This window comes from Colias philodice, chromosome 18, assembly GCF_061535455.1.
Source record: "Colias philodice isolate Cphi_HAF_F1 chromosome 18, ilColPhil1 Martin Lab GWU primary, whole genome shotgun sequence".
Taxonomy (NCBI): Eukaryota; Metazoa; Arthropoda; class Insecta; order Lepidoptera; family Pieridae; genus Colias; species Colias philodice.
The window spans coordinates 9,095,760-9,111,164 of record NC_143103.1 but is presented as its reverse complement, the minus strand read 5'-3'; the positions used below and the strand labels follow the sequence as shown (position 1 = coordinate 9,111,164).

At 31.6% G+C, this 15,405-nt stretch overlaps 1 protein-coding gene across 1 annotated transcript in view; it reads left to right on the top strand.

The window, feature by feature from the left end:
- The window catches only part of Calx (sodium/calcium exchanger 3), an 87,573-nt gene that overhangs the window by 64,724 nt on the left and 7,444 nt on the right, over positions 1–15,405 (top strand). The window contains exons 2-4 of the mRNA XM_089706707.1: positions 739–830; positions 13,579–13,727; positions 14,975–15,074. Of these exons, the coding sequence (XP_089562833.1) occupies positions 739–830; positions 13,579–13,727; positions 14,975–15,074 (341 nt within the window). The remainder of the gene's footprint in view (positions 1–738; positions 831–13,578; positions 13,728–14,974; positions 15,075–15,405) is intronic.

Genomic DNA, 15,405 nt, shown 5'->3' with positions numbered 1-15,405 from the left:
TGAGGTTTTTTCGTTACGGAATTTCTAGTTTTGCTAGAAGCTATGCAATAGCTTAAAATTACAACACATATTTCTTTGTAAATAAAATCATTACATGTTTTTCTTATGAGTTATTTGATCATCTCAAATCGTCTTAAATACCGAACATATAAAGGAATATAACTCACAGTGGAACGAAATACAGAAATTCAATTAGACAAAGTCGTATCGCAAATTGTATTAGACGTCTGTAATCTGTTTTACTGTATTTGATTCAATTATCTTTGCATTTATAAAACGACTTATTGGTGAAATTTAACTTCTTTTTTGTTTAAGGTTTTATGTTAGTACGTTTGCATCTGTTGGAAGTTTGTTTTGTTTTCCTTGTGAACTTTGGGAATTGGGAGTGACTTGACTTACTAATAAATAAACTACTTAAACTAATCCTTATTACATAATATTTAAAGAGAAAGCCTACCTAGAGTTTTAGTGAATTCACCTATTTATTATATTTTTTTTAAGAAATAAACATGTGATGCCCTTTTTTTATCATCTTTTTTATTTTCAAAATCAACAAGAAATATATATCGTTTCATTCTTATGTCTGTAATACACTATTTTGGGAATGCGACGTCATAAAAAGTAAATTATATTACACTAATAGCAATAACGAACACATTTGCAGGTTTTAAAACTTTGTAATTTATATTTTACACATTTTATGAACTAAATATTAATTTTTACTTTGATTTGTTCCAGAAAATTCATCCCTCTGCATATCGTGGAGGAAGATAGCTACGAAAAGGATGTCCTCTTTTACGTGAACCTCGGGGAACCCGAGTTAATCGGTGGTATGAATCTTATTTTCTAATTTATTTTGAACACTTGCTTTAGTCGTTTATTTACTTTTTTAATTTATTTTATAATATCAAATTATTTTGCTTTTATTCTATTAGCTGGTGTACTTCATAGCGATTTAAAGATACTTCTTTAATCCAATATTTTAATAATTGTTACAATTTTATGTTGTATATTATAAATTAAACTAAAGAAATGGAACGAAACTAAGCTACCGCTCTCAATACAATGACTTACCGCCCGCGGCTTCGCCCGCTTTGTCTAAAACCTATTAAATTATATACTAAAACCTTCCTCTTGAATTAATCTATCTGTTAAAAAGCCACATCAAAATCCGTTGCGCAGCTTTAAATATTTAGCATACAAAGGGACATAGGGACAGAGAAAGCGACTTTGCCTTACACTATGTAGTGATAGCATTTGATACATAAACAAAAGGAATATTAAAAGAGCGTTTGTAAGTTTAAATGTATTCCCGTGAGCCACTTTACGGCGAGACGAAAAACAGTGTGGTTTTCGTCGTTAATATCAGTCTTGACAGATTTACGTAACCTACTTTATCTGAAGAGGCTAAAAAATATGTTTTTACTCCACTCGTTAGTATCTTACCTTAAATAAGCTTACCTTTCTGTAATTTAATAATTCTGTTAAAATAAATACCTACAATCTTAATTACGCATAACGGAATATTGTGATTGACTAAGTAGGCAGGTCTGGAATCTTTATAAATACTTACATAGGTAAAATATATTCCATAAAAAAAAATTCTCAATAACAAGACGACTGGTTTTAAATTTTAATTGAAGTCACATTAAAGACCTTATCTTTGTCTATGACGTAATTCAATCTTAATTAACTATTATCGATAAAACCGTTCATTCCTTTAGGAACAATGCAACATAAAGCAGAAACCTGATATTTGCAACCTGATATTGCAACCTGATATTTTTACCTGATATTTTCTTTTCTCGTTAGTTAAAAATTATATATTATTTTTAATTAGATATTTATGTGGGATTGAAATAAATAAATGGTTGTTTGCTTGTAAATACGTTTTTTAATACTTTAAATAATTTTACTATATTCCGCACGCACACTTCGTCTTACATCCGCCGCCATAAGCCTTCCCTCCCTCTCGCACACCTCATACCTCTCTTTCATCCGTCACCATTCCGTTTCCCACATTTATATAATTTTACTATTAATTAATATATTGGCGATATTTTTTATTCTGATTTACCTACCCAGTGTCACTCTCACGACAAAGACTAATCTATTTATACCATTCACATAAAAATACGCCAAGCCGTTTGGGCTATAGGGCGTGCCAAAGAAACATACACTCGAAAAACTTCTTTGTCTTCTTGCAGTCGCGTAAAAACAATGTTGATTTACAAGAGATCGATACAAAATGTATTCCCTGTTTCAATTATAGCTATGAATCAAGTTAATTGGTGTTCCTGCTTCGCTCGTTTGTCCATTTTATGGATACAACGAAACCAATTGACTTTCACGGAATGCTGAGTTTTTAGCAAAAGCTTAAAGAGCAGGCTCCAAGGAGATGTTCTAATAGTTTTTTGATGGATGACAATTGAGAAATAAAATGTACAAAATTTTAGTGACTGTTCTTCACCTAGCATTTTCAAAATGATGTCACAATCACAGGAAATTTTTATTATTTTGAAAATTAATATATAGGTGTTGGTAGTTTATCATTTAGTTTCACCGTTGGAGACTAGAGTCCAATCTTTTTTAACTTAATAATCTTATGTTCAAGTATTTTGCTTGTTTAAAATAATAAATGTTGATCTGATCATTAGTTTTTGTATTAAAGTGATTATAAGAAACAAGTATGACAAGCTAAGTCGAGTTAAAATAACTTTAAACGAACTGAAAGAATGAGTTTAGCTAAAATGGGAAAAAGCTCGCAAAATATTGTAATATAAAAATGTTATTTAAATTTCTAACATAAATAACGATAAGCATTATCTACAGTATATCAAACACGGAAGATACATTATATAAATCATAATTGAAAAATATTTACCCATTTAGGTACAGAAAAAACAAATCAAGCTATTTTTATCCATAAAATGTAAAACAAAACAAAGATGGATTAACTCTCCTTCATATTTGGATCACAAAATTGGAAATCTTTTCGTGAAAATACACTCGTGTCTTCAAATTGACAGAGGACATCTTGTATTTGATTTTGGCAATTTTTCGCTTCACCTTTCCGAGGAAATTCAAGATTCTTATTTGTAACAGAAAACCAAATACCTATTCCTTTTTTGTTGTATTATGTAGTAAAAAGATTAACTTCTCTAATCCGGTTTTATATTAAAAGTTTTAGCTGCTTTACGTTTCCGCCCGCGGCTTCGCCCGCGTTTTCATAGAAAAACCCGCATAGTTTCCGGAATAAAACCGATCCTATGTGTTAATCCAAGTTACCCTCTATATGTGTGCTAAATTTCATGTAATCGGTTCAGTAATATTTGCGTGAAAGAGTAACCAACACACACACATCCTCACAAACTTTCGCATTTATAATATTAGTAGGACGTTCTATCTAATAATATCATTGTTTACTTTGTAATTAACTAACCAAGAATATAAATTATACAGTTATTCATATCCAAAATTTCGCATAATTGCCTGTAGGCAATTACTGATTCTGTAGAATCAGTAAGAAGTCATTCTGGTAAAATCTTTAAAGATGAAACTGTAATTACCTCATACGCTTTTTTCCATTATCAAAATTTAGGTAGGTATATTTCGGGAATACCTATTATAATTTGTACGTCAAAATATATCCTTCATACCTATATCTAAATGTAATATTATAGCGTCGTTATATTCCACGCACTAGCAAGATACCTATCACGTGGAAATATCTAGAAATAAATCCTAAGCGTTCGATATTTCACATAAAACATTGATCTAACTTCGAACGGTGGGTTTTCGCAATGCATAATTTATGCCTCATGGTAACACATAGCAAGTATAAATGGCTATCAATGTGTATTTTATTGCCGCCATTTTCTTTTAATAGATAACTGTTCTAAGGGTAAAAAATCTGGTAAAAAATGACAATACATAGGCAATTTAGACAATTTAGTTTTATCGTTTAAAATGCAATCATTTTTACATCGACGATTCATAATGTGGCAGAACTTACTGCAATTTTGGTTCAACTCATAGTGGAGATTTTAGCTCTCTCTGTAATAAAGAAAATTAATAGTCATTGTCCCAGTTTTTTTGTTGATAATGTTGTTAAGGCTTCGCCGTTCGCGTGATTAAGGCGATGTAACTAAATCACCTACCTGTCTAAACTTTTGAGCCAAGGTTTTTTGACACAGATTGTCAATATTATGTGTTAATTAAAGTCTTTCGCAAAATACAATAAGTACATATAAATAAGATACTGTAAACCTAAGCTGTAAAAAAGTGGTTTTACAAATGTAAATCATACGTGTAAAATTGCAAGTATGAAAATTTTTGTTAAAAATTGCATATTAAAAAAATCCAACAACAGAACTTTTAGACTAACAAAACTTTTTTTTTTACACTTAAATTCGGTTTTCTATGATAATCACAGATAAATGACGTTCTTTTTATTCCTTTGCTATTCAAAGTAGAAAATACTCGTGAAGAAAAAGCATAAAACGTTATTACACGTAATGAGATTTAGATAAAATGGTTTATCTGAAGGTCGAATTTACTGTTTCTATTTTCCACCGCTACGTTTTAAAAACCGTATTGAGCCTCTCTACTGTGACAACTTTTAAAAGCAGTCAGTTGTTCAATGTCCAGCTTTTCAATTGAAATGCGGCAAAAAATATTGTTTATTTCACCTTGAAATTCGCAAATAATCTACGTAAAAGCACTGCGATACAAAAATACAATGAAAAATTGATATGAATTGATTTTTCAATTTTCAATGTAGGTAAATAAAAAAGTCTAAGTATATTTATGTTATGCAACAGATATAAAAAAGAGCGTGTGTTTTCAACGATCCCAAAATCGTCGCTTTCTCCATGGCGTGACGGTATGCCATGACGCAATCTTGAAATTTTACTCTCAACAAAAAAAGGAAGTCTTTATTTTTATTTTCTTTAGTTTATTTAATGTTAAATAATTTACACAATGTTCTATGATAGTGATGATTACCTACATTATAGGTATCCCTTACCAACAATTAGGTAATCCTAAGTAACATTAGTAATTAAAATGAATAAAATTTATTAGAACAACTTGCCCTACAATATAATTCGATATTTTCTAAGAAGCTTTAAGTGCTTAACGTCAATATTATTGTTTTCGTTACTGCCTCTTTGTTGACATAACTCTTATGAGATAAACGTCAAAATCCAGCCATATAAGACAAACCTTAGACAAACGATTTGTTCGATAATAGACTAACTTTTCAAACTTTAGCGTGTTAGTAAATCCTCATACAAATTTCCCATCCCCTATTTCACTCCCTTTGTGTTGTTTTGTTTTGGTGAAAGACGCGTTTCACCAAGCTAATTAATTATAGATACAAAATTATCTGAATGACTTAAGAAAGCGCGAAGTTACATGCCTTACTTTATAGTGTAATGTTTTTTCGTGAAACTTGGTAAATAATTAGCATAATTGGCTAAACATTAAAATCTATTGTTGATAGATGTCACTTACAGGACGTGGCCAGCACAGGCCGAAAACATCGACTCATGCTTAATGAAATACCCTTCATTTATGTAAATTCTTATATATACCTACTTAGTATATATTAAATATTAATACAGATGATTACTATAAAATAACAATAATAAAAGAAAGCTGCTTCTGTGAATTAAATGATAATTTCGATAAATATCTTTGTAATGTATTTTAATACTATAAGATCAAAAACTGCTATTTGAACTTATGTCTATATTTTCCCAACGAACATTGGTATAAAAGTGAAAATATTTTCCAAAACTCGTTTCTTATGCAAATAATTCGCGATATACCGCGATTATTCGTAAAGGTGTAAAGCCGACAAAGACGCGAAAATTTGTTATTCAAGCTCCCACTGAATTATTAAACAGGTCGTTTTGTTAGGAAAAAATGTTTTTACTTATGTGTAATTTTGTGTGATAAAATGAAGATTACTGACATAATTCGTTGTGTAGGTAGTTATGTAAGCGAAATACCTATAGATCGTATAGATTACGGGTTATGAGGCTTTAAATGTGACAATATTGCTTTGAAATGACGGGAAAGTTGAACAACATTGTATAAATGATACACTGTGTAACTTACTTCAGTTTTATATGACTTAAATAAGAATTGTTTCCTATTTGCAAACGATTTACGAATTACGTTTTTTATAGTATTTTGAGATAAAATTTAAAAGTTTCTCATAGATATTTACAGAGATATTTTCTCATTAAAAAAATACGTTATCTACTCACAGAGAGAATTTAAAATTTCGATTAATGTATTATTATTCAATGTTTTCACGATCTACGCTAATTTCACTTCATGTAGAGCTTTTGACGTGACAACGTCTTATAATTCGATAGAGCCGCCTGCACGCACGAAAAAACATGACTCATGCGGCGTTACCTCGCTCTGAGGCGTTCCGTGTAAGGCTTGAAGTGCGAGCGAGAGGGCGGACGGCGGAACGAACGACAAAGAAGCAATTGGTTATCGGACGTTGTCACGTTCAATTATTACTAACGTCAGTAAACCGACTTTACAGACAACCAATTTTTTTAAATTAATAAGCATATCTATGTATATAAACAGGCGTATAATCTTATTACAATGCAGGATATTTTGATCTGAATTCCGAATCAACGTTCCATCGACTTAATCACGCAAACTTGATTTGTACGAAGCCAATTTTCAATCTTTTAACCTTTTAATGACGTAAAACAGGCATCGCACCACACAGAGCGAGCAGCCTCGCGAAGCTACTGTTCGAATCAGCTCGGTCTATGTGAACGTGACTCGTCGAGGAAAACGTGTGTTCTGCCATTTCCCTCTTGCCTGCTGAACTAGTGGTTAATATTAAAACTCTTAGGACGATTCAAGCGAACTTGTAGAGGAAGAAGTATGTGACGATAATATAATCAAACCGGTCGTAGTTTTCACTTGAATTGTGCGTTTCTTAAAATTTTAAACTATAAAATGCAGTTCCGCTTTCGTTGGAAGGTAACAATACAAAGTACAAATTATAGAATAAATATTTTTAAGCTATTGCATAGCTTCTATCGCGGGGCTTGAGCGCGGGGACCAAATCCAGAAATTTAGTAACGAAAAACCTCACGCTCCCCACTCCGACGGGCGCGGAGGTGTGGCTTGAAGGCATAGCATGCGATAGCTTTACCGCGGCAGTCCCCGAGTGCCACACGTCTTTTTTTCTGCTTGAGCTACGTCCTCACTGAACGAGTTGCTTCAGAAAATTGCTTTGCGAGGCTGCTCGCTCTGTGTGAACCGCCCTTTTCCCGTTTTATAAGGTTTTATATCGTGAAATACGACCGAGTGGAGTATTAGGTTAATTTGATTGTGTCAATTTGGTCGGCGCCTTGCCTATTTGTACAGCTCTTTGCGTTTTCAGAGCAATGTAATGTTTTGTAATTGGCACATTTATTTAGAAAATGTTTTCAGGTAAATATGGCTCCTTTTATTAAATTGTCGGTTTGATGAGCTTAAAAAGTGAATAATTTCGGCCCAATTTTTGAAGTTGATAACGGGTTAAATGAGTTAACGATTGGTTTAAAGTTAATTATGTATTATCAATTTTATGCTAGAATGATTTTAATTTTGTTAATTAATATGAATTTATAGCGTTATGACTTTATTAGATTTAAGTTTTAATAAGAGCGAAATTATTTCATAATGTAGGAAATTCATATACATTTCTAAAGTAAATTACGCAGTCGATTGTGAGACGATTTACATACACCTAGCATATTATAAATGGTTATGCATTAGAATAAAAAATTCTAAGTAAAAAAAAAAACGTTGGTTAACCGCTTGTAATCAGGAACCTCGAAAGCGTCAAAGTTTTTCTAAGCGTAAGTTTGAAAAAATATTGACCAATTTAAGTCTCTAGTATATTTTATTAAATAGACGTATTCTTTATAATTTAATATGTATCTGATCGTCATATTTTCTATATGAATATTTATGTATACAGCAAACTTCAAATGTCAAAGGATTAAAAACTTATATTCAGAACCATAAATAAGAGAGCGTATGAAAACACGGCTTAGAGAAAAACGCATGTTCTTTCTTTATTAGGTATTAGTTATATAATAAATCCTTATAAGATAATATTTTACAATTTACAGGAGTTATCTATAAATCGTGGAATATAGTCCAAGAGCTGATTAGAATTTTAAATAAGTTTCTATATTTTTGTTGATAAATTATTCTTATGCACTTTTAACTAGTACACCTATGTATTCTATGTATTTTATATAACGCATGTTTAATAATCTATTTTTTCTTCACAATCTTCTGCACTCTTCACTGATGGACCGTCTCTGTGTTAAGTAAGATTTTGTTTTATGTTTAAGTAGATATTTAGATATGTACGAGTTTTCCTAAATAATAATACATTTTTTTTTAATAAACAGGTGTTAAGGGATGGAGCAGATGTGTTAAAAAGAAAATGTAACATATCTAGTTTTGCAATTGTATTAACAATCCTTCCATGAAATTGATACGTTCGTCATTTCAAAGTTATGTCGATCAGATCAAGCTAACGTTTACAAAGAAAGCTATTCAAATTATTATTATTAGATAATACACCTCTACCATTTATGTAACACACACATAACCATTTAAATTGGGTTTTTCTATCTTTTTCTTTCCCTTTTCGCTCCTTGCGAAATAGAGTCATTTTTGTCAACAAAGCAATGGTCGGATTAGAATATGCTCTAAATCAGTGACCTGCATGAACTTTATAAAATGTTATTTTCGCAGAAAATAGTAGTTCTGAATCCACCCTTTATTACTATATATTTTCAAAGCTTTACGCTCAATATTAAATTCCTGAAAGTGGATTGTATGAAAAATGTGCGCATGGAAAACTCTTACATATCTTGTTATTAGCTTGTAGTCGTCGAGAATAGAACTTGTATAAAATAGTTAAAATTTAGGAATAAATAAAGACAATTTTAATTTTTATGCTCCAAAGTAAAAAAGTACGCGGTAATAATTGAAATAGGAGTATTTTTTCAAGGTTTTTAAGTGTCAAAATGTCCGTCTGTTTGACCGTTATTTAATGTAATATTATTTTCACGAATTTGAGGTAAGTTTATCTCTTTTGAAACAAAATTTAATACTTCGTTAGAAAAGTAGAACAGTATTGAAGCGTATATTTGACTATTGGAATGATTAATCATAATCACAGGACAAAAAATAACTAAGCTAGTAGGTAACTAGGCACCTATACAATATGTACACTGTACATAACTGAATAAAAATATAATGCAAGAACTTTCATAAGAAAATTTATTAGAAAGTAGAAAAATACAATGCGGAACCTATTTATTTGTTCAATAAAAACCTGTTTTACGAAGCAATTTTATATTATGCAAGTTCTATTGATGACGTATAGTGTGTACGCTATAGCGAACTTTCCCCGTTTTTCCTTGGAAATATTTTATCAAATGTTTTATCAAGAAATGGCTGGGTAAACGCGTCGTACACAGTTTGATTTTATAGTTATTTCGTTTTAGTGTTTGCTATATTATATTATGTATTTTGTATGCTATTTATAGATAATAATATTATGGTGTAGATTAGATTCAGCTAACTATTCTTTTGGATTAAGTTTAGTCTTAAACGGACTGTTCTTATGTACTCGTACCTACCTAAGATAGCATTTTGGATATCAAGACTTTCTTAATGTTATAAGTTTGTGTTTAATTTTACAGATTAAAAAAAAACTAAGAAATCGTAGCAAAATTTTTTTTTCTATTTGTTTTATAATTAAACAGCATATTGTGTGCAGTGCAAATACAATGTCCTGATGCTATCCTTATAACGGGATGAAAATATAAACGCGAATTATAAAGTATAACGTAAAAATGTGCCATCAACCAAAATTATTATTTGTATCTAGTTACCTAGTACCTAGATAATGTACCTGAACAAAAAATGGAAACCGTCAGTTTTTGAAGTGAAACTTCTGTATCGGGGTTGGAAAAAAAATTTAGTGTAACATTTTTTCGTTACGCGTGACATTTTTCCTATACGCGCCATCTTGTTTTTATCCCTTACACGCGTGATTGACGTATTTCTGTAAAGTAGCATATAGTAAATTATTTTTTGAAAAATAAGGTTATTAAGAAGTTTCACTTCTTACGTGTGTACACTAGTACACGCACACATTTTTTATTCTTACAATAGAATTACAATAGAACAAAAACAATATAGATTTTTTATGAAAAAAGGGTCTCTCGACAGTCAATCGTTCCGCAGTGCGACAACGGAACTAAATTAGGTATACTTACAAATAATTGAAGGGTTTTGATAACGCAAATACAGTTATAATCACGTAGATTATAATACAAAGAAATGAACGTAGTTATATTAGGGTCCGTGCGCAAATGTTCTGTGAAATCGGTTTATTTTTATTATTTATTTCGACAAGTTATAAACCCTATTTATTATAATATTAAGACGTTCTTTGCAATATTTTTACACATCCCCTTTATTTATAGTTTCACTCTAATATTCAGTTATTTTGTATAAATTTAATTTGTCCAAAGTATAGTGGTTACTGAATCATCTTAGTTTCTAAGGGTCCTGTGTTCGATTTTCTATGTAATCGCTAAAAAAGCCTCGATCTGGGCAAGACACAGAAGGCCAATACTTGGGACTTTATTGTTAGTAAAGTAAATCGACCAGTTAAACAGCTGTTGTTAAATACCTCTTCCTACTTAAATGCCCTGTAAAGGAATATACCTTTATTTACAATTAATTTACGGTGTAACCAGCTCAATGCACTTATTTACACCCTGGGGAGTCATAAGGTCACACTCGATCAATTTGCGACCAATTAATTAAGAAAAGTACTTGTAATTAATCAGTCTTACACTACTAGTTTTATTCTAGACAAATAGCTTTTATATCTCTTCGTCATTTCATCTATCTGTTTATAATAAACCGTGAAAATATTATCAAGATATGAAAGTTCCTTTCAAAGTTACTCTCTTCCAAATGTTCATTAAAGGATTGGTTTTCTTTTCAAAGCAGGAGTTTCTGTACTTCTGCGAAGTTCTATATCGGATTCTATTCCCTGGTTCACGAGAACGCGACAATATTATGATAAGATTATTGTTTTATTATTCTGAATCCATAAAAAAAATATTAGAAATACAGCGATAGTTCAAGTAAAAATATTGCCCCTTAAGTTTACTTGGGGCGGAGAATGAATTGTTTTTACCCCTTACTGGATTCAGTTTTTCGGTCGAAAATATTTTTTATCTTAAGGTAGTATGCAATCTACCACAATGCTAATCCTTGCTAAATTTATGTACAGCAATTAGGAGTGTAATAACACATACACATACAAATAGTGTATGTACACAAAACATTCAAACCAGAGGCGTGAAAACAATTCATTTAAAAGTTCCTTTTTTATCATTTTTTATCCGGAGCAAAAACACAAACTGGGAACCCTTTACGAAGTTCATATAATGCGGAAAAGTTAAAAAGTCGTTGAAACTTTCCCGTTGCTTACATTAAAGGGTCGACGAAAATTGTACGGACTATTTGACTTATTCCCGGGCTGCATTTATCAATTGATCTGATAAAACGGCTCGAATAAATAGCGTAAGTCCAAGTTTCAAACGTGTTTTCAATATAATCGATCTATCCTGTGAATTACTGATCTCAATGTAGATAACGATGATTTTGTGAAGAGTTTAGGTTGTTGTGTCGATTTTATAAGTAACTTATTACGATGACTAGGCATTTTTTATAATATTATAATTATTATATGTATATATGTATATAATAATTATAATATTATAAAAAATGCCTAGTAAGTATACTTACTGGTGGAATGAGAAAATATTATGAGATTTTTAGCAGGAGAAACATTTTTATTGAACACCAAAATTATGCAACTTACATTTTTTGCAATATTGATACGCCTTGTGGCATTAATGAAGTTTGAATAAGAAAAATCTTATTTCCGTACAGTAATGTGAAGCCAAACAAAAGTTTTCATTCATAATATTTATAAGAATGGATAATGATATTCTAGACTACAGGCCCGTGTTGAAAAAATTATGGGTCATTTGACCCACCACCTGACCTATCTAGAATGATATAAGAGCATAAAATAATAAGATTCAGCACTATGACGTCACTCGTAAGCTGTCCACCTGAATGCAGATGAGAATTCGAAGGTTCAGGTAGAGATTTTCTCCCCTTGTCTCCATGATTTTTGTACGGCGTTGCGGAATAATTGATTAAAAGTAGTATAGAAATAGTATGACACAGATGCCGTACAAAATCAAATGACCAAATTTACCCCGGCAACTGTCGAAAAATAAAAATAAATTCCGACTTTGTGGACCACCATTTTTGTACGGCATCTGTGTCATACTATTTCTATACTGCTTTTAAGCCATTATTCCGCAACGCCGTACAAAAATCATGGAGACAAGGGGAGAAAATCTCTACCTGAACTTTCGAATTCTCACCTGCACTCAGGTGGACAGCTTACGAGTGACGTCATAGTGCTGAATCTTATTATTTTATGCTCTTATATCATTCTAGATAGGTCAGGTTGTGGGTCAAATGACCCATAATTTTTTCAACATGGGCCTGTAGTCTATTCGGCGATTTGAATAATTTCCAAGAAATCCATTCAATTTGCCGATATCTAAAAGTTCCCGAACAAAGACTGTCCGCGAACAAGCGATCATTAATTAACTTAATTTACTGATTTAATCGACATACCAAAATGAACCAAGAGATAATGATAATAGGATTTAATTTTCTTCCATACGAGCCAAAGTTTTGATTCGTTGAAGCAATCTGAAATGAACTGAAACGTAATGATGTAAGATTGAAAATCGCTTAGTTTAACTTTTTGTCACAAGGCACTATTGAGGCTTTCGAAGCAATTAGGTGTTTAGTTGGTTTCTCTGTCGTTTTGAACAGTTTTAAAAGATATTTCAAATTTCTATTGTCTCTCGGTGAGGGTACAATGATTTATATTGCATTTCATCTTATTGTGAAGATATTTTATATGATAAATGAAAAGCTTTGAATAAGTTCTACTGGTTCGAAATTTTGTTTATATTTTAGTGCTATTGCTAAAACGTACCTATTGGTATTTAAGTAGGTACTTATAATATGGGGTTTTTAAAAAAAAATAATAAATTGTTACAAACATGTGCTCGTTTATGACTTTGTAGTAGATATGTATTGAAACAATAAAAAGAAGATAAATATTTATGTAAAAGATTTTAGCACATTCAAAAAAAAACACATCAATAAAAATATTAATAGTTACGAAATATAATTGTATGGTAATTAAGTATACCTACTGAAAACTTTTTCCCTCGTTTGTGTCGCACAGAAAAGCGTTACAGACCCGCAGTTTTGTTTTCAATGCACTCCACATCGAACATCCAAGAATTCCACTTCTCTAATAAACCATATTTCCAATAGATAAACAAACCCTTGAATACTTGAAACAAACCCATAATTCTCTAATAAACCAATTCCCCACAGATCGACATAAACCCATGCCAACTGGACGTGAAGTTAGTCACTTAACAACGCTGCCGGAGAACGAGGTGGTGGTGGCCATGATGGGGCTACCCAAAGCCGGTGAGATCACCAGAGCACAGCTCAGGATTAAGGAGAGCAAGGAGTTTAAGGTAAGCTTGAGCAGAATCAGAATTACCCAAGAATAAAGGCGGATATAATTTACTAGCTGCGCCCCGCGTGGCTCCGCTCCTGATAGTCTTAGCGTGATTATATTATAATATAGCCTATATAACCTTTCTCGATAAATGGGCTATCCAACACCGAAATAATTTTTCAAATCGGACCAGTAGTTCCTGAGATTAGTCAAACAAACAAACAAACTCTTTAGCTTAAGATATTTGTATAGATGATTTAAAAATTGACATTGGAATGGCATGAATATACCTACCGTACCGTAAAGGCAGTTATTGTAGAAGTGATGATGTAATGGGATAAAGACACAATGAATAGCTGACAAAAAAGAAATGTGTTGGTATTAAAGGGCATAAGAATATACTAGAAGAAGAAAACACTTTGTATTGTTAAAAATCGCCACAACTTTAAGTTGAAAAGTTTATCTGATTATAAAGAGTAAAAACCTGACTCAGCTGTAGAAAAATGTTCTGTCATTTTCTTTCTAAAATTATCTTTAATTGCACGGAGATATAACTTTTGGTCACTGGAAGGAAAAAGTAATTAGGTAAAAACAAGTCGTCAAAGTTAGAAAAGTGCAGAATGAGGAAATCTCTTAGAACTTTTCCAATAAAATTCGTCATAAATATAGCAAAGTAATTGAAGTTACTTTGATATCATAAATGACTTTTGGTATAGTTTAATATTGGAAGATTATTGTTAAACACGTATTAGCGTAGATATAATGTGACAATAATGTAATAGACGTGGTATGGGTGGATAAGGACAAAACAGAATTGTCAGGGTACTTTGTTTTGTAATGTGATTTATGTTATGACTGTTTTATTAAAAATGGAAGGGTATTTTTAATAATAATTTTCTATTGTCTAAACAAAAACTCCCTCGGGGACACTCACAATGTCCCCGGCGCCGGCGTTGTAAGTGCTTATGGGCGACGCTGACCGCTTACCATCAGGCGTCGCGTCTGTTCTGTTGCCTCCTCTCACATAAAAAAAATATTCTGTTCTTTTTGCTTGTTCTTCTATTATCGATTCCATAATCAATTAAAATATCTATTTTCTCACAAATTCAATCATTGATCTATTAGTAGTCAAAAGTTCTCATCTTATACTATTACTTTAGGAGTCTATTACAATAATCATCTACTTATCCCTTCAAGTATTCTTATTTTATGAATACCATATCTAAACCGAACTGTATGAATAAACGGACAATTTTCTTTCAGAATACAGTAGATAAACTTGTTCAGAGAGCGAATGCGTCGATAATAATAGGCACATCATCATGGAAAGAGCAATTTGCGGAAGCTTTGACGGCCAGTTCAGGTAATTGTGATAAAATTTTAGGTTTACTAAGGTCCTCTGGTGGTGTAAATTCGACCTTATTATTAAGATAGAAAGAGAGACAATAACAATTGTGTTCTAAAAATATACCAGGTGAAAGGTAAGACATTAGACAAATTTAGACAGGAGCTTCTACTCATGAAACTGAACAACTTTTGTTCTACAACTTTGCTGAATTCGTAGAAAAAAATTTGGACTTTGTATGGAAATCGGTCAGCTGATTAGCGAAGTTTCCTTACAAAGTCCAATTTTTTTTACTAACTCAGCAAAGTTGTAGAACAAAAGTTGTTCAGTTTCATGAGTAGAAGCTCCT